General features: G+C 46.5%; 2 protein-coding genes across 7 annotated transcripts; one reads left to right on the top strand and one right to left on the bottom strand.

Annotated features, from left to right (window-relative positions):
* Positions 1–1266: 1266 nt before the first annotated feature.
* On the bottom strand, positions 1267–17161 carry LOC112454516 (leucine repeat adapter protein 25-like). 6 transcript variants are annotated; one of them, XM_025015958.1, is made up of 4 exons: positions 13957–14039; positions 7302–10169; positions 5181–5433; positions 1267–2836 (listed from the first exon to the last, which is right to left on the bottom strand). In XM_025015958.1, exons 2-4 carry the CDS (start codon positions 8492–8494, stop codon positions 2552–2554), a joined length of 1731 nt encoding a protein of 576 aa, XP_024871726.1. In that variant the 5' UTR covers positions 8495–10169; positions 13957–14039; the 3' UTR covers positions 1267–2551. The 6 variants fall into 6 exon arrangements, 5 of the variants coding, with proteins under 5 accessions (XP_024871726.1, XP_024871724.1, XP_024871725.1 ...); XM_025015956.1 differs by having other exon boundaries at positions 7302–10211; positions 13957–14034; XM_025015957.1 differs by having other exon boundaries at positions 7302–10206; positions 13957–14031.
* A 1558-nt stretch (positions 17162–18719) lies between these two features.
* Positions 18720–23479, top strand: LOC112454554 (menin). The gene is made up of 4 exons (XM_025016019.1): positions 18720–20493; positions 20816–21126; positions 21217–21356; positions 21514–23479. The coding sequence occupies exons 1-4, from the start codon at positions 19929–19931 to the stop codon at positions 22316–22318; spliced, it is 1821 nt and encodes a 606-aa protein (XP_024871787.1). The 5' UTR covers positions 18720–19928; the 3' UTR covers positions 22319–23479.
* Positions 23480–24828: the final 1349 nt, after the last annotated feature.

The raw sequence follows: 24828 nt of genomic DNA, 5'->3' as shown, positions 1-24828 counted from the left end.
AATGCAGGAATCGCAGCGTTCATCGACAAATTTCTTCATATGAAAGTTTATAAGAGTTCTTCTTTAATAGCAACGCAGTGCCAAACTATGTAATTCATGAAAAAGAATAAAAATCAAGTAGAAAAGAATGCACAAACTGTGGAATTAAATTCACAACGCGTCGTTTTTGCGGTCAATGCGAAAATGGTGCTCAAAGTATCAAGATCAGGTTATCAATATCGAAGTATGAATAAATGCATTGAACGAAATAACGTCGTAATATAATAATAAAAGGTTCTATAAACGCACTTTCACGATTATGTAACATTCGTGAATAAAAATGGAAAGAAAGATTTAAAAGTTTTCGTATTCTATTGCAATTGCCAGAAGATCGATTTAATTGAGTTTTTCCAAGTATTGTAAAAACTTCTCTCAAATGTATCGATATTAAATTTCATGTCGATGTTAAACTTAAAACGGATTCATTTAGAAACGCTACAATTTAATTCCTTTCTGGTGTTGCGCAAAATTTACTTGAACTGTAATTGGAGTCAAATTTATTCTATCTGATTAAAATGTTCTATCGATCGGCATTTAATTAACTTGCGAGTGCAACGTGGATTTCCACCTACACATTTACATGCATATTTATATGTGAATATCTATTAACATAGATATCTATTGACACGACCTTTTTCATTTTGAGCAAAAATTCAAACATTTATGAAGAGACTAAATTTTAATAATTAAACATATTGAAAGAACAGTGTATTAATAAGACTCTTTGAAAATTTAGAAAATTTTTTAAAATATGGAAAATTATTGAAACTTTAGCTAGAGCAACCTCTTTGCTGATCACACTTTCCTGATATTTGATCAATTTTCAAGTCTCTTTATTTTCGCGATTTGAATCCCAAATCTTCGGACTCGCAATTTTTAGATATCCTAAAAATTCTTGAAATTGTAGACAGTGCACATTAATATTATGTCAAGGTAGAAAAAAATATTTAACAGTACGCAATCGGAACAAATATCGTATAGAATAGATTATTGCGGCATCTTGAATGACGCAAGGGTCTCGTGCAGCAATTTCTCTGTCCTCATTGTCCTGCTATTGCACTATTTATTTCCGCACACATCCTGCCGATGGCTGCATCAGAACGAGACTGCAATTTGCATACATGCAGGTAGGTGCAGCATTGTCGGTCGCTAAACTATCTGTGCCAGGACAACGACGCATACAAGAAAAGGTTGCAGTTGCGTTACGCAACGGTTTACGAGTCGGCGTGTATTTAAATTAAGTCTCATTTATTTTGCACATATCTTTACACACGGTTCGTACTAATCTACACGAAAGGACGCCGCGGAACATTGACAATCTTAGTCTTCCCGAAGATGCCGTACACGCGAAAACTTGATTTATTACGTCTATAAGGTCTATAAGGCTTGCAATATGTCTGTAACATCAGAAATCAAACACTTGGAAATCTCACGTTAAATATCTTTTTTTTTTATAAATATATTAAAATTTTTCCATCCTCTTCGCGTGTACGGCAGATTTAATTACAGGTGATGTCAGCAACGAGGACAAGGATTCTATTGCGACGGATTCGCAATAGAATAAAAAAAATATGGAAGAAAAGAGAATGCTGTGATTCTTTCGGATTCACCGGCCACTCCTCGGCCGGTGACGCCAAAAGAATGGAACAGCCATTTCTTGGATCACAACACGAAAGAATCGCGGTGCTTTGGGCTCGGATCTGTTATAATAGCTCTAACGGCAGAGCGGAGTCGCGGAGAAATCTTAATCCGCACAAATGGATGCGATTATCATTAATCAAAGGCCCCTTCGAGCGTTATCACAAATAGAGAGGAGAGCGGGCGCGTCGAGCTGAGTAGTCAGCTCTCTCGCTCGCGGCAATCGAGTCCTTCCTTATTTAGAGCGCGATATACGCGGAATGTCGTTATTGTAAATTGGCAAGTCGATACTCTTCTCCGGGCTGTGAGAAGCGATTATTATCTCGTATACGCGAAATAAGATTCGCGTGATGGCGGCTGAACTACTGCGGTCCCCCGCCGTCCCCGAGTTTCGATTCAGTCCTTTCGTGCTGAAGCAGCGATCGCGGGATAATTTCGAATGGCTCTCCAAGCGACGGTTTGCGGGAAAAGCGGGATATCTTCTCTGGATAGTTACGCAGATAGCACCGTACGCGCGACCGCGACTAATCTACCGCGAAACAATCTTTCGGTCGACCGACCGATTCGATCATCGGTTCCGGTCACGAGTTGAAGAACCGTCTCATGGATCGCGATCTCGAATGGCTCCGCAAGCGACGTTGCGGGCACTCTTAGGAATCAATAATTCGCAATCGAATGTCACGATGAATGTCTTGATCACTAGTCTTGACCGAGATCATGGTATCGTCGTAGATTTCGTTTTCACGCAAGTCTCTCTTTCTCTTCGAGGTCTTTTCTCGTGTTCGGAGGTATCGGCGCTCGTCGAGACGCCGTTCTAGGTGCGATGAGAGGACCGAGACCTTCTCGAGTACTTCTTCCTCTCGGTGACGATACGTCAAACGGCCCCGTACTCCTCGCTCGACGGCGACTCGTCGCTGGCCGACGGCCTGGGTGGCCTGGGTGGTCGCGGCGGCCGATGATGGTGCAGCGTAGGCGCCGGTCTTCTCGGCGGCGGCGGTGGGTGCACTCCGTAAGACGTATCGTCCCCTTCCTCGCTACTGGGCGACGGCGAAGGCGCCCGGTCCTCCTGCTCCTGCAGCAGCTGTCGGAACTCCTGAATCGACTCGTTCAGGGACCACAGTTGTGACAACAGGGAGAGATCGAGCTGCCGCAGGCCAAACTGCAAATGCGAAAATAATTATTGTAATATTAATACGTTGACAAATGAAAATTAAAAGTTGAGACTGGAAGAGTGAGTTTTCGATAAAGACCTACAAAAGTAATCTTCGTTTTTTTTTATCTCTTGACAAAAAAAGATGCAATCATCACTTAAGGTCCATTGCGTTCTATGACATTGGAAACTGAGTTAACTAAAATTTTATAGCAATCTCGATTTCCGATTAGAAATAAATATATAAATTGCTTATAATGTTGTTTCTTACACAAATCTTATTCAAAAGAAGATTGACTTTCAGACATTTACTGAAGAGACTCTATGATTATCATTTTCTGTAACCCTGTGACTTTTCTTCTGTGAAATTTCACATATGGCTCGAGATAGAAGTTAAGACGCATTCACTTTTACCATACGGTCACCAAGGTAAATGTTACCTCGTGATTTACGGACTGAAACGGCGCATATTCAAGCAGCTCGGCGGCCGTCTGGCCGTGGGAATCGAGGAAGAGGGAATTGTATAGGAGGGACGTGCAAAAGAGGAGAATGGGAAGAGCGCGAGAGACGCGAGCGCACAGCCGAGGAGAAACGAGACTGGAAGAGGGACGATGACGAGGAGCAGAGGAGAGAACGAAGGTGAAAAGGAGCGCGAACGAGGGAAAGAGAGTACGAAGGAGCGGAGCCTGTGCCTGAGGGAATGTAGCGTGGGAGCGGCTGTGCCAGTTCGCTTCCCGTGTCTGTGGATTGACTATTAAATTATTAGCCTAACTTAGATACGCGAGTCGAGATGCTGACGCGAAACGGAGATCCAACAACAAGAGCGCTCGTCACGAGAGCTCTTTTTCCTCCTCGAAGGAGAGATCCTACTCGAGATCCCGTTACAGTTAATTTCGGGAAGATTGCCGCGATGCCAGGCCTGGATACGTAGTCGGCATGATACGGCGATAAATTTATACGAAACGAATATATATATTTATATTTATATGTGTGTGTGTATAGGCGATACATAAGATCGTTGGGTCAACAGGACGCTCGAGGAATCTCGTTGCGATGAGCGATGACAAGATTATTGAGCTGCTAACGAGATGTGTGCTAACGAAGAGATTTTTAGTAGCAATTTTATTCGAAATAAACAGTCTTTCAGAATTTCAATCGCTCAGTTAACGCAGAGGAATGTAACGTAGAGGAGTGTAACTAGCAGCAGGAGGCACGTGAAGTATGTTTGCGCAGCAAACCTGCGAGGTAATAGCTATTAAAAAGCGCGGAGGCCTCCGCACACGGCTGAGTGATATAAGCGCGTCCCGTCTTTCTCTACCGCGGCATGATACTCCGGTTTCCCTCGCCGGCTTATGATCCCACGCATAAAATACGCGCGCTCATCGCGCGCGGCAATTTACTCACACGCGATCGCGGCCTCGAGGTAACGGGTCGTCCACAGGTCGCCCCAAACAGACGTGGAAGAACAGATCGGGAGAAAAAGGCAGCGAGAGAGCAGCAGAGGTGGACAAACGACGACCGAGTGGAAAATGACGACTCGCGAAACGTGCTCGGACTGACGACGCGAATATCGAGGATAAGGAGTGGCGAGGATCGAAGCTACAACAAGACGGAGAATATGAAAACTGCCTCAAAGCCAAGAATCAAAGGCAACACAAAGAAAAAATATTCGAAGCTAAAAATAAAAATTATGAAACAAAAAATGGTATAAAGTCTAAAGATAACGTAGAAAGAATAAAAAGAAAACGATAGAAAAGGAAAAATATCCGAAATTAAAATTATAAATCATGAAATATAAAAATTACATAAAGATAACATAGAAAGAAAAAAAAAAGTTCGTAAAATACTTTAAAGACGCAAAATCTTCATGTCGGGTTTAAAATATTTAGATACATATCTGCGACGTAGAGAAACGAGAAATAATTTGTGCACAGCTTCCGTCCCGATCGATAGCGGCGGAAGAACCTTGACGGGTTTACTTTTAAATCGCACGTGCTTGCCGCACGCGAAGGCGTGGAATTTTCCTGCATGTCCGTAAATACATTTCGCTCCGCGGTAGATGACTAATGGTTTCTATTGGAGTTAATGGCTGCCGTTATAGGATGCACAATTTCAGACACCAATTTGAACAGCATCGACAATTTACCGACCGCATCTCGAGCGACTGCTGCTGCACGCGCCGTAAAATACAATGGTTACATTTTTCGCAATCCTAAAGAACGTCGATTTATCCTTTCCTTGTTAACGATCACTATCAATCGCTTTAGTGCATCGATCGCATTCGCAAAATAATGATTTTAGTGGAGTTCCAACGTTGACGGAGAAGCAAAAGGGTGAATCCTCGTGGACGTACCATTTCTCTCCTGAGCACCGCCAGTTGGGTGTCCAGGGTGGTGAGTTGCCTGGCAGGTGGTGACGGCCTCGACGACGACGACGACGACTGCAGCGTCGTTTTACCGCCTCTTTGGGATTTACTGGACGACCTCGTGGGCGGTGGAGGCGGCTCGCCGCTCTCGCCGCGTCCGCCGCTCAGGTTGAAGCCGCTTAAGCTCCTCGGTAACGGGGGTAATCCTTGCAGGGAAGACATCGCGATCCTTTCTTGTATGCTGGAACAAGGACGAGATTCTTATATAATTTACATTTTGCAGAAATGAGATATTCCAGTGATAAAGTTAAAAAGTTGACGTTTAATAGTTACTATAGAAGCTAATTATTAACGGCATATATTTAATTACGTATGAGTTATAAATGCATAATAAATGTATGTCAATAATTAAAATATTGTCCCTAAATAATAGGATGTTTCAATTTTTAAAGCAATGCTTGTTTTCCGGCTGTAGCGACTTGAAAAATAAAAAGAGAAGGACGAGTGGAATTCACAAAGAGGGATACATTTAAAACTTTCACGATACTCCGGGGGAAACTTCTGCGGGTCGGATGGTCTCTCCTGCCTTGGTAAACTGCCAAAGGCAGAGTACGATGGATGGGAGAGCCGCAGGAAACGAGGATACCGTTATACGATCATCTTATGGAATAAAAATTCGATCTGTCTTTATAAGTGTCGGCCGCCAGCGGTCAAGAAGGCGGAAGATTTGGCGAATGACTCACTTTTGCCCCGCGGTTATTATCATCGCGTGTGCACATCGCGGAAGTCTGCAATCGCTCAATCGTTCCTATCGACGTCGATATCCGTTCGATTCGGTTCCGCCGGCTTGCCCGCCTTCTCGTTTTATTTTCCTGCGTGCCGAGATGAGATCGACTCGATACCGAGCATCGACAAGTGCAGTGATACCGATCCGATACGCGAGAGCGATATCGGTTTAGCAATTTATAAAAAGTTGCTGCTGTTAATAAATTCCTCGTCGACTTGTATCGCGAGGAAAGAATGTTTATGCAACCTCTATTTATAATTATCTCTCGAGAATATATTTCTCCGTTTTTTTTAACATTTATTAAATTCTGTAATTTGTATAATTGCATATTTGCATATTTGTATATTTGTATAATTGCATATTTGTATATTTGTGTGCATGTGCGTATAAATGGTGTACGATATCGCAATATCCGAAAGACCAGGCTCGTGGATTTTTCAAGATTTTATGACTTGCAAAATGAGAAAATTAAGAGCGATTTGAGAGCAAAATAAAAAAGGGACTGCGAGCGAGTTTTTTTTAACGTTAGTTACGCCAACGAACGGTTGGTTTTTATGGCCGGTCGACACGGCAGTTATCGCGAGAAAGCTGTACGCTCGTATTGCCAGATCGTTGAATTCGGATCAACGTGCGCGTAACAAAGTGCGACCCTGCGAACTATTGCGACTTCTCGATAATTAATACGTCGTTAACGCCGATGTACAGCAACCTAGCGTTTCGTATGATGTTACGCCGTAAAACGTTTATCTATTATGTATTCGCGCATTTCAGTAACATCCTCATCAAGCACATTATTTTAAGCGTATACTCAAAATAAGAACGTCAAAAACTTGGGAGAAATTACGTTTTTAACACACTCAAAAATTCAAAACGTTATTCAACTAATTGTTTAAATTGAGATGCCGATGCTCTCTGTCTCACAAGTCTTTCGCAATTACTGCAGTTTTATTGCTTTAGATGAGAAAGTGAGAATATTAGAAGTGGATGCAGCGCAAAGAGTGAATTTTTGGAAATTAAGACAGTCCTACAAACAGTAATTGCATATTTATGAGAAAGCATATTTCAACGATAATCCCTTTCTTATTGGTGCAAATTGTTTCAAGACCGATGCAACTACAGTCGCAGCTTTAAGCTTTCAGCGATCTTATAAAAGCCACTTATGAACAATTTATTCAATACATAGAAAACTTTCGAATTATTTGGTGAAATGGAAAAGAGTAATTCATATTATTATTTAGCGTCACAATCCTTTAGATTACAACATCCATAGAAAAGATTGCGAGCAAAGATTTCGACGATATCGCGCTTAATTCCAGTTCTACCTGATGAAATCAAGATCAGTGATTCTTTCCTCCTCGCGATGATCGTAACCGTTGACGCGATTCCTGTCGACGGTGTCGTCGTCGCCGTCGTCTCCGTGCAGAGTGATCTTCGTGGAGGAGTAACGGACCCCCGCCTCCAGCCAGTCCTGCCGATGGATATTGTTGTCGCTGTCGTTGTCGTTGCTGCTGTCCTCGTGGTCGCTGAGCGCGATTTTACGCTCTGGCTCGTCGACGACGAGCAGGGTGACGGGGGCGCGATCGGGAACGCTCGGGACGCTCGTCGATTTCTGGATCGAGGATACGGTTTTGACACCGTCGTTCCCGGCGGGCTTGCCATTCCCCGCGAACGCTTCCTGCTGCTGCTGTTGCTGCTCGACACCAGGACACGATCGGCACGTGGGCGTCGGCCGGGTGTCGTGCCCGTCCGCTCTCTCCGGGTCGCCGTTGCACTTTTCCGCGTGGCTCACCGTGACTTGCCTGCCAGAGGAATCCGGGCTGGAGGACGAGGCACGAAGCTCGTCTTCGAAGGACACGTTGACAGCTCGAACGGCCGGTGACGGCCTCGTCGCCGTCGTCGCTGCCGTTTCGAATTTCTCCGCCGAGGCGACGACGCTGTTCTCCCTTTGCGGGTCCTTGCATCGTTCGCGATGATACGGCAGACCGGCCGGGTCCTTCCCGCGGGAGTTTCTGCGAATCTCCAGTCTGCGTTGCGGCCGTTGATCCTCGGTCAGGCTGTTGCGCTTCCGCACAATGTTCACCGGGACGTTTCCCGTGGAATAAAGCTTCTCCGAACCGGTACCGGCGCCGTGATGTTGATCGTGAGACGAGGTGACTTTGTTTCCGTTCTCCGAACGGCTCTCCTCAACATTCCTGTCTGAATTTCGCGCCTGGTTGCGATCCCGCTGATTTCTGTCGTTGGACGCGCTCTCGTCCTTGCAGTCCTTCGTGCATTCCTTGATGGACTCGTATACGATCGTGCGTCCGGCCGTCGAGTCCACCTGTTGCTGATGTTGTTGCTGCAGCTGCAGTTGCTGCTGATCGGATCTCCAGGGCTTCGTGTTCGGCGGCGGTGGTGCCTGCCTAGTGGGACAGGGCGGCCTTGGCGATCTCTTAAGGGCCTCGGCAACCACCTGCCTGCTCGGCCGAGGTGGCACCGGAGGCGGATGAGGCCTCTGACTGGTTGCCAGCTGCATTCCGCTCGTTTTTCCGACCGTCTAACCGATGCGATCGCTCATCCTCGACGAAGGACAAGCTTATGCGAAGCAAATCTCGATTTTTGAACCGCACACTCCCGACTCGCGCGTCAAAAATATCTACGCTATTGCTTAGGCAGTACTAAATGTCAGCGGTAACGCGAGGTACCTTCACCTCGCGCGTAAAAGACGAAGATTTCCCCGTTCAAATTTCTTCGAAGATAAGAGGCGACGTTTATCGTCCTCCTTATCGCGCGTCTGTCTATTTCAAGCCGACGGAATGTGAGAAACGACGTGAAATGACTCGGCGAGCGAGGCGTTTCGCGAGCTTGGTAAACTTCTCGCGTCAGCAGTGTTTCGTCACTCGAAAAAATTCCTCAGGCATGAATTAATTCGTTGTTTGCGACGGAGTAGCTCGATTTTTATTCTACCGCGACGTATCGTCAGTCGCGAACGAATGTAATGACCGTTTCTCTCCCTAATGGATATCTCTGTGTAAAATCTATTCGCTGCAGGTCGGAGGTAGAGTCTGCGCGACGCACGTGCGTTTCTCGGAATTCTTACTCGCTTAAAACGCACCGCGAACCCCGCACTGCGTTAAATGCCGATCGGAGATGACGGGAAAATGTTGTGCAACGTCGCCACATGATTCCACGGCGGCTGTTGCGCCAGCGAAATCACCGCAATCTCGCCGCGCGCGTATACCCTCGATATTCTGCCGTTTCCTTCTCTTTCGCCTCTTCTCTTTCGTTTCTCCTCTCGACAGTCCACCACACGTCCTCTTTATTCGTTAAGCAGGTCGCGATCGCGCCGATGCCTCGCGATATCGCCGACGAGACTTTGCATACAACTCTGCGGGAGACCACGAAACGTGCGTTCGTTCGCGCTCGCTAAATAACTTCACGAGCGGGGACTTGAATCTCCCAAATCTCCCTTCGTTCGCGATCGTGACGAGTGGGATCCCCCTCCTATTTTGCGCATCATTCCGCGGGGACCACGTAAAATATCCTTCGTCGATTGAAGGCTTCGGGAAGCCAGCACGAGAGCCAGCACCGATTTTCAATACGGAGATCTTCGCGCGCGTTCCGTCCCTTTCTCTACCTCTCTTTTCCCTCGGATTGTCATTGAAGCTGATCTTCGAGATGACGTTACGACCTCGATAGTCGCCTTTCTATCTCGATCGCTCGTGCTTTCCTTCCACGAAGAATGTGCCGAGCAGACCTGGCGAACCTACTGGTTCTTTGTGAACAAACGCGGCAACTTGAATTATTGTATTTCATGAGTAAATTTTCTCTCGCGTATCACAATTTGCAGTAATCATAAAATATTTGACGATTCTATTGAAGCTTGGTACGATATTCTGTCTCCTTTTCCACTTTTTTCCAAAGCGTATCAAAATTCAGTTCAAAAAGTTCGACAATTAAACTTCCTCATCATAATTAAACTTCGTTATTCTTCCGTTATCACAGAGAAGTAGAAAAACATTGTTGAAAAAAAAACTCCACAAACTTATTCATGTATTGTTATTCCGAATGAAGGAAATCCGACATCTTCCTCGATTCGAGCCACTTCATCCTCGCGTCACTTCGACAGTCACTTCCAAGTCTCGCTTGACGTCACATTGCGCGTCTTCCACGTTTCAGTGCACCGAAATGCCGCACGAAACCCGCACTTTCTAACGCACAAACAAATCGGCGATCGCCGATTTCCTTCTGTACTACAATTAAAACACTATATTAATTCCTGCGTCACGACGGAAATCCTCCTTTCGGTCGAACTAGACCCGGTCAAGACTTCTCTCCCGCTGCCCGTGGCTAATGGGAACCAATCGCGGAGAAACACTCGAAAACCTTCGACTCCGGTAAACTACGGCACGAGGGGAACAAGCCGAAACGATCGCGCGCGGCGAATGCCTTCGGACAGGTAGAGCTAGAGCAGCGACGATCCCGAGACCCCAGGCGGTATCCCCGATCCAGTATCTCCTCCTCCGTCCCGACCTCTCCCTCCTTCTCTTCCACCCGATCGCGCCTCTATCCTCTCTTTCTCGACGGACCGACCGCCGCGGACTGACTTTGCGGTCCCACAAACATCCTTCGCGATCGTTGGCCACGTGACTGGCCGAGCTCGAGTTCTCGTCAGGTAGTCAACGAGTGTGCGCCTTGCGCGCGCGCGCGCGTTTGAGCGAGCGAGTGGACGAGTAAAGGAACGAACGTGCGAATGAACGAGAGAGAGAGAGAGAATAAACGAGCGAGTAAGCGTGCCTAGGTGTGTACACGTGTGTGTGTGAAAGGCACAGAAGGGAGCCGGAGATAGAGGCGAATGCAAAGAGGACCTGCGGTTGACGGCGTGATGGTGAAGGTTCACCACCGCGGTCTCGTGCCGATCTCAGCATTGCTGATCACGATGATGTGTGAGTTCTTGGCCCGATAGGAAGAAACACTCGGATTGCTCGTTACGTAAAATCGGCTGATCTCGGGGAGGGAAAAAAGCGGTTGCCGTTCTAAACCTTACGGAAAGTCGCGGTCACACTTTCTAGCGTCGTTAAGACTGAGGTTTCTTCTCGGGGTTGCTGCCTTTCCGTGATATCTTCACGGCGCACGATTCTCACGACCGTCGTCCGGACTAATCCCCCGATCGCTTGAAATGTCGAAAATGAAGGAATAATTAATTTCAAAGGGAGATTTAATTTAGTTAGAGATATATCTGAGATTGTAATCACATTTTATCGTCGTATTATATCGTCGATGGGGAAACATTTTCTCTCAGGACTCGCTCGAATGGATTCAATTATGCGCCGAGACGCGTAATATGCAGCGCGTCCTAATTACATACATGCATTTGCCCGAGATTGTTCAAGTTTATGTAAGCCGATTTCGCCGTGATTTCATAGAGTTACGAGGCTCGCGCTTATATACACTTCACGGTACCCGTCGCATATCGTTTCGTTTCTTTACATCATATACAATATCTGCCGCAGGTGTAGAGCAGTTAATTACCCGCGAATGTGCGGGTATTCATTTCGAAATACGCATTATTCGCATCGACGCGAACGCAACGGCGATCTGCGATAAACGTGAACTTTCTAGAGTTCGCGAGGCATAAAGTGTCTTATCGGTCAATATCGGTTTCCGTGCTTCGGCGGAGCACGAAGAGTCGTTACAAATTCTCACAAAAGAGATAAACGCGAGATAAAGAATGCGCGTAAAAAAAATCGCGGAAGCGCGACAAAAAGATATGGGGACACGAATAAAACTCTTTAACGTAACCGGCATGAATTGAAAGACAGAGAGTCACGAATTTAAAAAATTAGAAATTGCGAGTTAAAAGGACTGAGAGTTACGAATTAAAAAGACTAGGAGTGGCGAATTAAATGGACTGAGAGTCACGAATTAAAAAAAAAACTAGGAACTGTAAATTAAAAAACTGAAAGTCACACGAATTAAGAGGACTAGAAGTCACGAGTTCAAAGAACTAGGAGTTAATTGTGAAACCGAGTCCCTGGAGTCTACCATTTCGGGGTCCGTCTACCTCCAACGTTGGGTGTAGGTGTATACCGCGACCGGTGGTATCGCCGTGGTATCGCGTGAGAGAGTAACCCGTAGCGGATGAGGAGAACGGGGACGGAGGAGGGAAGAGAAAGGAAAGGATTATCGAAGGAAGAGGCGAACGGAGCGAGACGGAGAAAAGGGAAGGGACCCATTAGGTCCCCTCCGTCTCGCTGCCCTCCCGCAATGGCACGGAGGTCCGTTCGCCAGTGCCGTAGCTTGGCGCGACGACATTCTGACTTCCTCCGTTTTCTCTCTTCCTCTCTCCTCCCCTACGTTTCGAAGATTGCGGGAAGAGGATTCCAGGGGAGCGTGATTACTCTTAATTCGCGCAATTCGTCTTAACAAAGCGATCTCTCTCTCCTTTAAGTCTCGTGCCACGCTCGAGTCTATCTTTCGACCCCGACGCGATTTTACGGGATTGTAAAATCGAGTTTTTCAAGTTGATAGGTACTACGAAGATATTTCGTTCGAGGACAAGTCAAGTTTCTAGAATCGCTACTCGCTCGAGACGACGCTCCAGAAGACGGCAGCGTCTTTCGGAAGCATCTTCTGTCGCTGGAGCGAAGCGAGACCGCGGAGATAAGATACCAGCAGCGGTATCCCGCGGACTCTGGCGTGCTCCGCGAAATGAAGTAACGCGCCGATGATACGCGTTATCGGCGGGCGATCGCCGCGCGATATCGCCCGCCCATTCACGGCGCAATTAAGCACGAGGAAGTGGCACGGCCGGCCGGGCTGGGAAAACGCGGGTCTCGGAATTTATTCACACTCTGTTTCGCTCTGGCTCAGGCAAAAACGACTCGTTCCACTTTTGCGGCCGATCTCCCGCCGATAAAATGCAAATCGGCCCCACCGCCTCCCTCCTCCCTCCTCCCCTGTCACCGCGGAGTCCGGTCGGCTCCTAGACCGGTCGAAATCGGATCGTGGTCGTATATCTGCATGTCGCCCGAAGACGTTCCCGTCCGGCGCGGCACGGCGGCCGCTACCGCGCAACGCGGCCGTCAAAACAAAAATTCGATTACTGGGTCACGGGGTTTCGCGTGGTGCGCGATCGAGACGCGGATTTCGAATGCCAATGTCAGGCGCGTGTCTATCTGTGAGCTATATTTGTTAATTCGGCCTCGCACGGGCGGAGAGTTCCATGTATAATGATGTCTTTTACACGTCAACGCGCGTGTTACGTAAGTGTGATACGCAGTCAAGCAGTCCCTCTCTTATAGCATCTCTTCGACCACTTATATATATATCCATTTCTACCAATGTAGTTTAACTTACTCTTTATCTGTTTCTAATTTTCAATACTAGAAAAAGATAACAAGTATGTAACCGTTAAAGTTAATCTAAATTGATAGAAATGGACATTAATGAGTTACATTGATAAATAGTATTTTTTTATAAACGTGATACTTTTAACGATCCTTTTTCTTCAAACTCACGGTACTACATTCGATATTGAGTCGGTACTTGACAGTCACTCTTCAATTGTCAGTGAGTTTGCTGATTCTCACTTTATATACTTTTCTCGGTAATAAACATGACTCGACTGCTATTTTTGTATTCTGTACTTTGACCACGCGCTTGGCCGCGAAAGGAGTAGAGCCCGAGAGCGGCTTTCCATCTTTTCGCAATCATAAATAACACAGCCCTCCCGAGGTGGCCGACGTGTAACGTCAAATTGACTCGCAAAACCAGCCGGGATAAGAGCATCGCGTTGAAAATCACGCGCTCGCTGTGTACGCAACGCCGCGCCGTCGATCCGGCTTTCCTTTACCGTCCCACTCGCGCGCTCCACGTTCTCCATTAAACTCCGCGCGAGTTGGCGAGTTTTCTCGCGCGCGATTATGTCGGCGGAACGCGGGTTCCCGCGATTAAAGCGAGGGGAGAGAGAAAAAAAGAGGAGGCCTATTCCCCGACCTGCGCTCGCAACCGCGTCAGGCTGAGAGAATGGATTATGCCGCGCGGCGACGATTACGTTACGTTCCAGAACACGCGCGAGACACTGACGGCGCGTATCGTCGGATACAACAACTTATTAATAATTCAACGAGCCGACGGCGTCACCCGTAGAAGCGGCCAGATAACAAAGCGAGTGGAGAGAGAGAGAAAGAGAGAGACTGATCCACGGTTGCACGCCGCGCGTTAACCCTTTGAACCGGAAACGTGTTCCCCGTCACGGAGAGCATAAGATTGGAGCGCGAATGCGGTGGTCATGGAACATCCGAATTTTTTGGCTGATGATAAAGATTCGATTGTTAGATTTGATAAACAGCATCACACATCGCATTTGTTGTACACAATTCTTCTCCGAGACACGCGTTCAGGCGCGAATTTTGCGCGCGGAAAAAGATTAATTATAGACGATTACCGCTGAAGTGCGAATTCCCAAATGGAATTCGGAATGAGACAAAGATTTTGGATGATATTCGCAATAGGTTGACGATTCGACTATACGCTCATACACAACGGGTTGCCATGCGGCAGGCGGGCTTAATCGTCGGCACGGCGCGGCGGATGGACGACTCTAGATAAGCTTCTAAATTTAGCAGCACGGCCATCTCCCGCTGGAAAACATATAAGTTGTTCGTATGGGATTTACTTTAATCTTGTTACGCGTATAAATCTTTCATAGCAAATAGCACGCTAGATACGACGAATCGATTCCAGAAACATACGCTGTGAATAGACGAAGATGCCCTAAAGTATATTGCCCATTCGTTTGATTATCCTTTAATTTCGACGGCTTTTCTTTACACGCTCAGACTCGATCGCCCTGAAAATCACGATTTACACGAGTAAGGTTTAGCGAAAGAGATTCGCGTTATACAGACTGTCTCTAGATTGTACAGATTACCTATATAGATTTATATCTCCCAAAAGACACGGCAATGTCTCGCGCCAAGTGTACGGGGGATACAGAAAATGTATCTATACCTCAAGTAGTTGACCGGAGACACGATTGTCATATTTAAAAAACGGTTAAGCGGATGCAATTTCTGAAAGGTCCAATCGATTATACAGCGAGCGACGTCTTCTTCCTATTACGTCCGAGTTTCCTTAGATATAGGGAAATCGTCGCGAGCCGGTAGAGGAAAGACAAAGGTTTCATTGTTACCTGACCACTCGCTGCGTGCTGACACCTGCGGGCCCGTAAGGCAAAGCGGTTGCGGTTACTCCTTAAACTTCCACTCCTGACGGCACATCGGGCACATGTGGTTGGTCTGCTGCGAGTGCAGCCACTTCATGATGCAGTGTATGTGGAAACAATGCGAGCACTGCCCCCACACTGGAACGAGAAATCGAGCGTTTGGTAGAGCGAGTTAAATTAATTTCGTCGGCGTCGGGGGCGAGGGCGACCGGCGCGGACGTCTGTCAGGGCGCACCTGGCTGGGCGGCGGGGGGAGGGGGGAAGGACGGAGGGACGTGCGTGCACGCGTTCGCCGCGCATCGATACCGAGGGTGCCCAGGGCGAGGGTGAGGGACAAGCGGCGCCTGCCTGCCGACCCCGTCGACCGGCACGCGTCGATCGATATCGCGCGCGCCGTCGCGGACGCGACCGTCTCGCCGTGGCGGCATTTTACGAGTCGGGGAATAAAAGAAATCCATTCTTCCTTCGACCCTAAGAGCACATGTAATATGTAGATTCTGAGAATCGCAAAAGCATAAGATATTATGGGAGCAGATACCCCCCATAAAGCACACTTGTCCAAAAGACGTCTTACGTCCCGAATTTGGACATGGTGCTATCTGGGCCAGTATATTAGGTATCGCTAAGGATTTTTACTCGATCCGACTGGCTGTATTTATTAATTATAAATTATAATCGTCACGTTTCGACCATTGGTTTATCCAAGTCATAAAATCAGTAGTGTTTAACGAACATCTCAGTCATGACATTGCTCCGAAACAAGTCACAAATCTAGAAACTAAATCCTTAGTGTTTTTTATTTACTGGTGAAGGACAAAGTTTCTGATTTGTTTATGTTAGGTATATTCTTAATACATTCTATATAGAAGTATTTCGAATAATATCATATGCTCTTAGGGGATATTCTATTTATGTGGAATGTAATTGAACGGACAAATAAAAAATGTATATTAAAACGTATGCGTACGTTAAAATACAGTTGCAAATAAAAACGCATAGGACAGATGCGAGTTATACATCGTATAAAATGAATTCAAGAAAGACTTGGACCAAGTTCTGATTAACTTACAATTAATTAGTGATTAATTCAATCGGCAGAACTTTTGCAAAATTAAAGCAAAATTTTCAACTGCATTGTCGCCTCTAATTTTCAAGTTTTTTTCTCTTACAATTAGTTTTTTTCTTAAAAATTCTCGTTTTAAAGGAAATATGAAAATATTCGACAGCAGTACAAAAGATATAAACGTGTTTCTACTTGAAGAAACGTCGTGAAACGAGAGAAATCATTTTCAATACTTTCGGAGTAAATATTTTTTTCTTTTTCTTTTTTTTTTAACAGATAATTTAACACGCGTCAAGAAAACGAGAAATATCAAGAGACAACGTTTCACTTGGAATATCGCAGAGAAAGAATACGCATCACGAATACCTAGCGGACAGTCGTCTCCGGGGATCTTGCAATCCGGGCAGCTGGCGTCGAACGGCATCCTGCATATGCCGCAGTTATCGTCGTTCGCGATCCACCGCCAGGTGGCGACGCCTGTCCAGCCTGAAAAGAGAAACGTGCCTTCGTGGATGTCGTCGATCTACGTGCGAGCGCTGTCACGGCCGAGGAAAATGTTACGATCTATGTTTACGCCGTGACATAACCACGAAACTAAGGAATTTTGATACGCGACGCGTCAATCGCGCGGAAAAACAAAACGAGCGGCAGGGAAAATTTCGATGCCGCTGGAGATACTTACTTTTTATCGTTACCTTCATCTCGATGTCGAGGTTAATATCCTTATTTCCGATAAACGTGACGTGACGAGACGCGACGCGACCCGAGTGACACTTGACTGACTTCTCTGCAAATTCTCCGAAATCGTGGCTTCGGCGAGAATATATTCGGAAGAAACGCGAGCTTCTCTATATCGCGATAAAACGACAGACTGACCACGACGGCACGACCGACAGAACAACACGAAGCGATCAATGGGGCTGCGCCATCTTAAGATTTTCAAATCGCGATTCGACCGTGCGACGAATTCGATTCTCGAACAGGGCTCACTTCGAGACAATCGCGATCGGCGATTCGCGTCGGCCGTCGGCTGCAGGCTGCAGAATAGGATTCTATTTATAATTTTAATTTTATGCATTGCATAATACGAAATACGTTTTAAGAAATGCACACATATTTAAAATATGCGTTGAAAATGCAAGCGTATATATCGAAAGACGCGCAGCACATGAAATTATAAATGGAATTCTGTATCTTGAAATTTGACGCGAATGCAATGGATCACCTGAAGTGGGCTGTAACAATAATTAATGAATATATAAAGAACTATTGTTCAATTTGTAAGTGAACTTTGCTTGATGTATGATATTTATTCGAAGATAATTATTTAAAAAAATATAAATATAGATGTATAATGAATATACATACATACATACATACATATATATATATATATATATATATATATATATATATATATATTAGAAGTGAAAATATAAGACTTCTTGAAATCTATTATTTCGAAATGCATTCTATCTTCCATATTTGATCAATAAAATATTATATTTAAACAATATTACATCTAAGAAATATTAAAACGACACGAGGTACGTTATATTAAACAATTTATATACTTGCAACTAAATATATATCAGTTTCATCTTTCAAATGCAAACAATTCTGTCTTTATTCTTTATCCGTTGCGACGGGAAGCGACAAGCGGGATATTTTCTGCAATGTCAGGAACCAGAAATCCTATTAGTTCATCGCTTCCGCTTGATACAGAAATGATTTTTAGATTTATTCACTCGCTTTCAATATCGTTTCAGAGTGCAAAAACAACATTCGTCGTCCTGTCGTTACGGTGGGAAATAATTGGCGTGACGGCATCCGCGCGTTATACGCGGAACGCGCTAATCAATCTCTCTTTCGCCCCCTCCCATCGTGTATCTATTATTTCCGAAAAAGCGGGAGGTTGATTGGCCCGCGCGGCACATACGCATATATTTTCCGCGTCTATTGCGCGTCGAAAATCACACATCGCGCCCAAGTATACGAAAGCACGGCCGTGTGTCGGCGCGGATTCTATCCGTTGGCTGTGGCGCGGCGCGACGGTCGAATAGAAACGCCGCTCTTATAGCGATGCCAGGATACGCCAGCCGTGCCGGAACGAGAGACGCGGCTCGTCCGAATAATCGGATGGTGAGGATACGTACACAAAGAGAAGGCGCACATCAGAAAATGTACAACGTGCGCGCTCGGGAGCTTCGGCGAGTAGACGAGGACTCTGCGTCTCTCTCTTTCTCTCGCGCCGTATTCTCGCTGTCCGCCCGAGATAGCCGGTGCGAGGATTTATACGTCGATTTACGCTTTATTATGCGCGCAATGTTTGTAATAATAACAATATTTATATCTTTGATCGGGAAATAATAAAAAGTTGATATGAAAAAAATTCTTATCCAGAAACAATGTATATACCTATATTCCTCCTCCTATTAACGTATTTTTATTTAAATACAATCTTACTCTTAATGTAATTAAATAAAGTAAAAAGAATAAAATTAATATTGATTTCCTAAACACTTGAAAACTCTCTTTCAAGACTTTTGATTTTTGGGATCTAAAAATCTCAAATTCTCTTCGAAACATGGAAAATTCTTAGAAGTATAAAAAATTCCTGAAAATGAAATTCTTGAAAATGTGAAAAATTCTTAATTTTTCTTACTGTTTGTATACTTTATACACATACATACATATTGCTATATCCAAACTATATTCTTTATAGCGTTTTCGACTGGGCCGGGTCGAACACCTCCTAGGGCGATTCAACCTGATGTTGTTCAATTCGGCCCAGTCGAAAACGCTATTATTCAAATTACAGACATCTAAAAATGTCCTTAAATAAGACATGTCGGAAACATCTTAAACGAAGTCATTGGATTCTAAATGGTCGAGCCGGCTAGCTCGGCGAGCAGCGAGGAATACAGCACGAGAGACTAAGGAGACTGGTACCGTGTCGAAGCCAGAGCCGAAGCCCGAAGCTTCGAGATCACACGTTGTGCGCGGTGGACGCGCCTCCTCTTTGTGTGCGTGTCCTCACCACCACCCGATTTTCGGGTGAGCCGCGCTCTCGTCCTGGCATTATTACCGAATCACCGTACGCACTCCCGTCCCGAGGCTCCCGAGCCCGAGCGGAGAAGCGTGGCGGCGCTGGACGGCCACGGCACGACGGCACGGGACACGGGACGGTGTATCGGTAGTACGGGTCGGCACGGCACCGTGCAGCGCGTCCCGCGTCCGCCAGCACTAGACCAGCAGCGAGAGCGGGCGGTGGACTGTCGAGAGCGTGGTGGCAGGAGGCGACGAGGTGGTGAGGTGAGGCGGCGGAGAAGGAGAGCGGTCGCTGGCGCGGCTCACACGTCCGTGCGCCCCGTGCGGTGATATGCGAGAGGAGAGCCGCGCAACGCCGGGTAAACGTTCACTGGCCGGAGCGGAGTAACGCCGCGCGCGTTTTCGCCGGACGGAGTCGGCGGGCCCCGACGTGGCCGCCCGTCGCGCGAGTTTCTGTCAGAAGTCGTGCCCCGAAACGCCCGGCGGCTATGACGGGTCTGACACGGGCGTCGTAGATCGGCCGTCGCCGCCGTCGCCGTCAACGGAGTCGTTGCGCGCGTATACGCGCGCGGTGTCTCCGACCTTCCAAGTTCGGCCGGGGGCCCCCCGCCCGCCCCCCCGTACGACATGGCGGGCTTTCGTGACAGGGACAGGGCCCTGTTCCCGATCCGGAGCATCTCCGCGATCGTGCAGATCTTCAAGAATCAGCTGGAGAACAGCGCCGAGCCGGACCTCGCGCTGCTCTCGATCCTCGTCGGCGCCGTCGAGAACTCCCTGACGTGCAACCGCGTCTTCACCCCCCAGGAGAACGCCGTCTACGACGAGCCCAAGCTGCCGCCCGTCGAGTACCACATCGCCGAGGCGCTCTACACCAAGTTTCACGCGGTAATCAAGGGCGCCGTCGATCTCACCGTCTACGACACCAAGTACGCCACCCGGGAGCTCGTCAAGAAGGTGTCGGACGTGATATGGAACTCCCTCACCAGGAGCTACTACAAGGACCGGGCGCATCTGCAGAGCCTGTACAGTTACCTGACGGCGAACAAGCTCGACTGTTACGGAGTGGCCTTCGCCGTGGTGGCCGGCTGCCAGGTTCTAGGGTTCAAGGACGTGCATCTCGCCATGTCGGAGGACCACGCGTGGGTCGTGTACGGGGAGGATGGTACGGAGACCGCGGAGGTTACATGGCATGGTATGTGGTTGCTGATCTTGGACTTCCGACCGTTGAAGATTGAAAGATCGCAATTTAATGAGATGTCCAGGACGGATTTTTTTACAGTATGCTTTACATTTTTCCTCTGGAGGCTGTTGGATTGGAGTAATCTTGAATTTGCTTGTTTTTGAAATTTGTTTCTTTGTTATTAAGATAATAATGTCTCCGTGTAAAATTCTTTCATGTATGTAGAATGACAGAATTGAATCCCGATCTTTTTCTTGACTTGATCATTAAGATCCTACACTTGCGACTTTAAAAATCAAGGGTCAGAAGGGTCATAATTGCAATTTATTACCAGGTAAGGGAAACGAGGATAAACGCGGGCAACCGGTGGAGCCTGGGGTAGCGTCTCGATCGTGGTTGTATTTAAACGGCCAAGCGATGGTGTGCACTCGTGCTCTGGAAGTGGCTACCATAGTGTCCGCTATAAATCCTAGTCTGAATGGGACTACCGACGCGGCCGAGGTAGCGTTGCTCCAGCAGGAGTTGCTGTGGCTGCTGTATGACTTGGGCCATCTAGCAAAGTATCCTATGGCGCTTGGTAACCTGGCCGAGTTGGAAGAGGCTGCGCCTACACCTGGGAGACCACCGCCTATAGACCTTTTTCAGGTTTGTGATTCTAACTAAAGTATCAAACAACAATGCTGTTCATCTGCACATGCGTATACGTGTTATATACTGAACGTAATATTTTTGTAGGAAGCCGTAAGATCGGCAAGGAAATACTATGGAAACGCGCACGTCTATCCCTACACTTATCAAGGTGGATATCTGTACCGGCATGGATTACACGTCAACGCGTTTGCGTCGTGGGCCGACGCCGCGGATGTTTTGCGGAAGTAAGTATCTGACGCATAATTTTTCTCTGTAATCTTTTTTTGCACGCACTTAATGCGTTCGCTGAAACTGCGTACCTTTGAACAACGGTGAATATGTTAAACGCTTCATTGATATGCGGTTTGTTAGCGGTGAGTAATAGAGTTCTATGCGCGACAGATACGATTATTCGCGGGACGACGGGGAAATATACAAGGAATTGCTGGAGATCGCCAACGAATTGATACCGCACGCGGTACGCGTGGACGAGCGCTTATTACGGCAGCCACGTTCCTTCGCGTACCTGCTGAGATTTTACGATGGTATTTGTCAATGGGAGGAGGGCGCCAACACTCCCGTGCTGCACATAGGTTGGGCCCGTCCGCTGGTGGGCACGATCTCCAAGTTCGACGCCAGTATACGCGCCCAGGTCGTCATAGAGTGCTACGAAACGGAGGCCAAGCAGAAGGAGGAAACGGCGCACAAGAGGGAGACGAGTCCCGAGGAGACCCTGAACAACAACAACAACAATTACTGTAAGACCAAGGAGAGAGGAAACGCGGCGCGAGATTTGATCAAGAGCCTAGAATCCAAAGTGCCCTCCAATTCGGCGTCGACACATCCCAGTATTCAAGCACTGACGGCGGCCTGCAGCGAGAAGATACTTAATAGAGATTACCTGCTACAGGGCGGCGGCGAGCCGTTCGTCGCGCCGTCGGACGACGCTCTACCACCGGCGCCCTCCACTTCCAAGGAGAACGTCGAGCCTGAAGTAGTGACTGACTCCGAGAACGAGAGGCCGAGGATAACGTTGTACAGTCAGAAGATGAAGGGCCTCAAGGATCTGCTGCTCGCGGAGAAGCTCAACACCCACGCGATATCGCTGCAGCTCACGGCGCAGAGCCAGGTACAAATCGGTAAGAAGTCGCGCGGCGGCGACGACGTGGGTGTCAGTCAGCGTCCCAAGAGGACGCGTCGGGAATAGTATAAGATCCTCGACCGACGTTTCGGTATAGTAAAGTATTGAAAGTGCCACCACACACACTTCTCGAGAGATTAAAACTCTCCGCTCGTGCTCGCCGAGCGGAGGATACGAGACGCGAAACGGCCAAGCTTATTCGGCGCGGCCTTGCGCAAACCAAGTCATTAAGGTATACCGACCTCCTCGCTCTCGGTGTCTGGGTGTCTCCCGCGCCGGGGCGCGGATTCTCCTCGGTTAGACTCCTCCGGAATCTCGACTCGAGAGCGTCGTGATGAATTTCGTGCCGTTTGATTTGAATGAAGCCCTCCACGGTGCTCCTCTCGTTTTGCAACGATGCCGCGAGTTCTTGCGAGACAACGTTTACGTTACCGTCGGGGATATATCGCCGTTAGTACATATATAGAGTATAAAGTAGGTAATGGAGAGAAAATTTGTAGAAAAGTACAAAAAAGTTTTCCCCCAACTTTTTAAGTTAATAGACGGATAATCGCGAGTCGCTCTCCCGTTGTCTCGCTGAGATCGTCAAACTCGTGACTCGAGTATTTTTGTCTGTAAATATATCTCTCTTGATTCTTCCACAGTGCGTATATGGAGCTGTGACTTGCGGTATAAGAGGGGGCGGAAAGAGTGGAAAAAGAATCGAATATTGTACCTAAATCTGTCTCCGCGGGTAGACCGATCTTTTTTGGAGCACAGTTATTTATTCTACGAATTATACAATTTGCCGATGATAATCGCCGACGGGCACGCTCGTCGGCGACCGTCACTTTGTCATACGTATATAATCTCTTGTTGCACTCTTATTTATTGATTCACGTTTTTTCTATTTGAGCTATTGCACTATTGATAATTACGATTGACAAGTTGCCGTTAATGTTTTTTACACTTGGTAGTTGAACTTCTGTTAGAATTACGCTTCTACGATCTAGTAAGGGAAAACACATTCCACTCCGCATGTGGTGCAAATTAATTAAGTTCTTACCTTAAGGTATTTTAAGCATCAAATTCTCGCTTATTTTTATAACTATTTATTTTCGGAATAATTAATTAATTTTAAGTATCTGTATTTGTAAGACTTTTCTATTTTACTGTTTGTCGAATAGGAGCGTTAGACAGTTCGTCATCCTGATCTTTGAATCTGAACCATCTGAGTGCGAAAGATGATATCGCGTTTTTAGTATTGTTGTCGCAAATCGCGTGTCGTTTGATCCATCGGTCGTGCGTAATCTCTCTTCCGTTTTTAATATAAGAAAACGCGTTTGCTTGTCCGGTGATGAGACCTGTGAACTGTCCGTGGCGCTCTCATTCGCGCGCTCTAGAGATTCGTACTCGTTATGTCTCTCATTCTTTTTAATCCGTCGTGAAAAGAACAGAATGGCGACCCTTACGATCGCACTTCGCGTTGTGACTACGATCATGTTCAGTTAATCGTCGACCCACGCGCAGAACCGATAGTCACGCTTCTTCGGCTATTAATCGCCTTCAATCAGACGCGGCTCTACGATTAAACCTATGATTTTTTTTTTTAAATTAATATTCTCTCTCTCCCGACTTTCGCAGGTGATCAATACCCGTCACCTGCGTCCGTAGTACGTAAAACTCGCTGCATTCGCATGCCGGACGCGGCCGGGATTCTTTGACGATGTTTAAAGCGGATTGTTGTAGAGTATGTTGTTGACAGGAATGAAAATATAATGTCCGAGCTGATCGACGATAACTTAATAATGAAGGGCGCTATCTTACTGTGATGCTGAATATATATATACTATATTATATTATATTATATATATAAAACAAAGTATATATATATAAATATAATTATACGATTTAATAACCGTAGTTGATAATGAGCGACGCGATACGATTCCGCGAACGCCGTGTCGCGATTTATAAAACTAATTAAACGACCGTAGTATTAACTTTAATCAAGGAACATGGAATACCGATATCGCAATGACAGTCCGTCGCTTGTGGCGCGCGCGTACCAAAATTCACACACAAGATTCTTCTGCGGAAAGAACAATGTTGTATACATCGACGATCGTCTTCGTTGAATTTTTGTTACCGCCTCTCTCTTTCTTTCTTTTTGTATGAATTTTGGTATTCTGCTGTTAGCATTGTCTTCTTTCGATGTGTACCGTCACTCATCGAGGCCGAGTTTCACCGGCAGTCTGATTCGCCTAAATCCGAGCAGCGATTTCTTAAAGAAAAAAAAATGGATCCGTGATACAAAAATCCCCCGTTACTCAGATCTAATTAAATACATAATTATTGATAATACATTACATAATTGTGAAATAAATTACATAGTTATAAAATAAATTGATAGTCGCCCGCTTAAAAATATTTGCAAGCGGCAGCTCTTGACAGAGACTTCTTAAAACAATCATCTTTCTGATCATGAAATATATAGTCCCATGTACATATGTACCTTTTGTAATATATTCTATATTAATCATGTATAATCTACATATACATATATAATCGTTGCTCCGAATTAGCCGCAACCGACT

This window comes from Temnothorax curvispinosus, unplaced genomic scaffold (genome assembly GCF_003070985.1).
Source record: "Temnothorax curvispinosus isolate PA1 unplaced genomic scaffold, ASM307098v1 QBEX01005133.1, whole genome shotgun sequence".
In the NCBI taxonomy this organism is placed as follows: Eukaryota; Metazoa; Arthropoda; class Insecta; order Hymenoptera; family Formicidae; genus Temnothorax; species Temnothorax curvispinosus.
Note: the sequence above shows the minus strand (reverse complement) of the source record. Positions and strands in the feature narration are given on the sequence as shown.

What these genes read in the sequence shown, in the direction of transcription:
- LOC112454554 (XM_025016019.1), top strand. Translation starts at nt 19,929, where the DNA reads ATGGCGGGCTTTCGTGACAGGGACAGGGCCCTGTTCCCGATCCGGAGC. An exon ending in CGCGGAGGTTACATGGCATG is followed by an intron (nt 20,494 to 20,815) that starts GTATGTGGTTGC and finishes ATTTATTACCAG; the next exon opens with GTAAGGGAAACGAGGATAAA. An exon ending in CGCCTATAGACCTTTTTCAG is followed by an intron (nt 21,127 to 21,216) that starts GTTTGTGATTCT and finishes ATATTTTTGTAG; the next exon opens with GAAGCCGTAAGATCGGCAAG.
- LOC112454516 (XM_025015958.1), bottom strand. Translation starts at nt 8,494, where the DNA reads ATGCAGCTGGCAACCAGTCAGAGGCCTCATCCGCCTCCGGTGCCACCT. An exon ending in ACTGATCTTGATTTCATCAG is followed by an intron (nt 5,434 to 7,301) that starts GTAGAACTGGAA and finishes TCCTTGTTCCAG; the next exon opens with CATACAAGAAAGGATCGCGA. An exon ending in CGGTGCTCAGGAGAGAAATG is followed by an intron (nt 2,837 to 5,180) that starts GTACGTCCACGA and finishes TCGCATTTGCAG; the next exon opens with TTTGGCCTGCGGCAGCTCGA.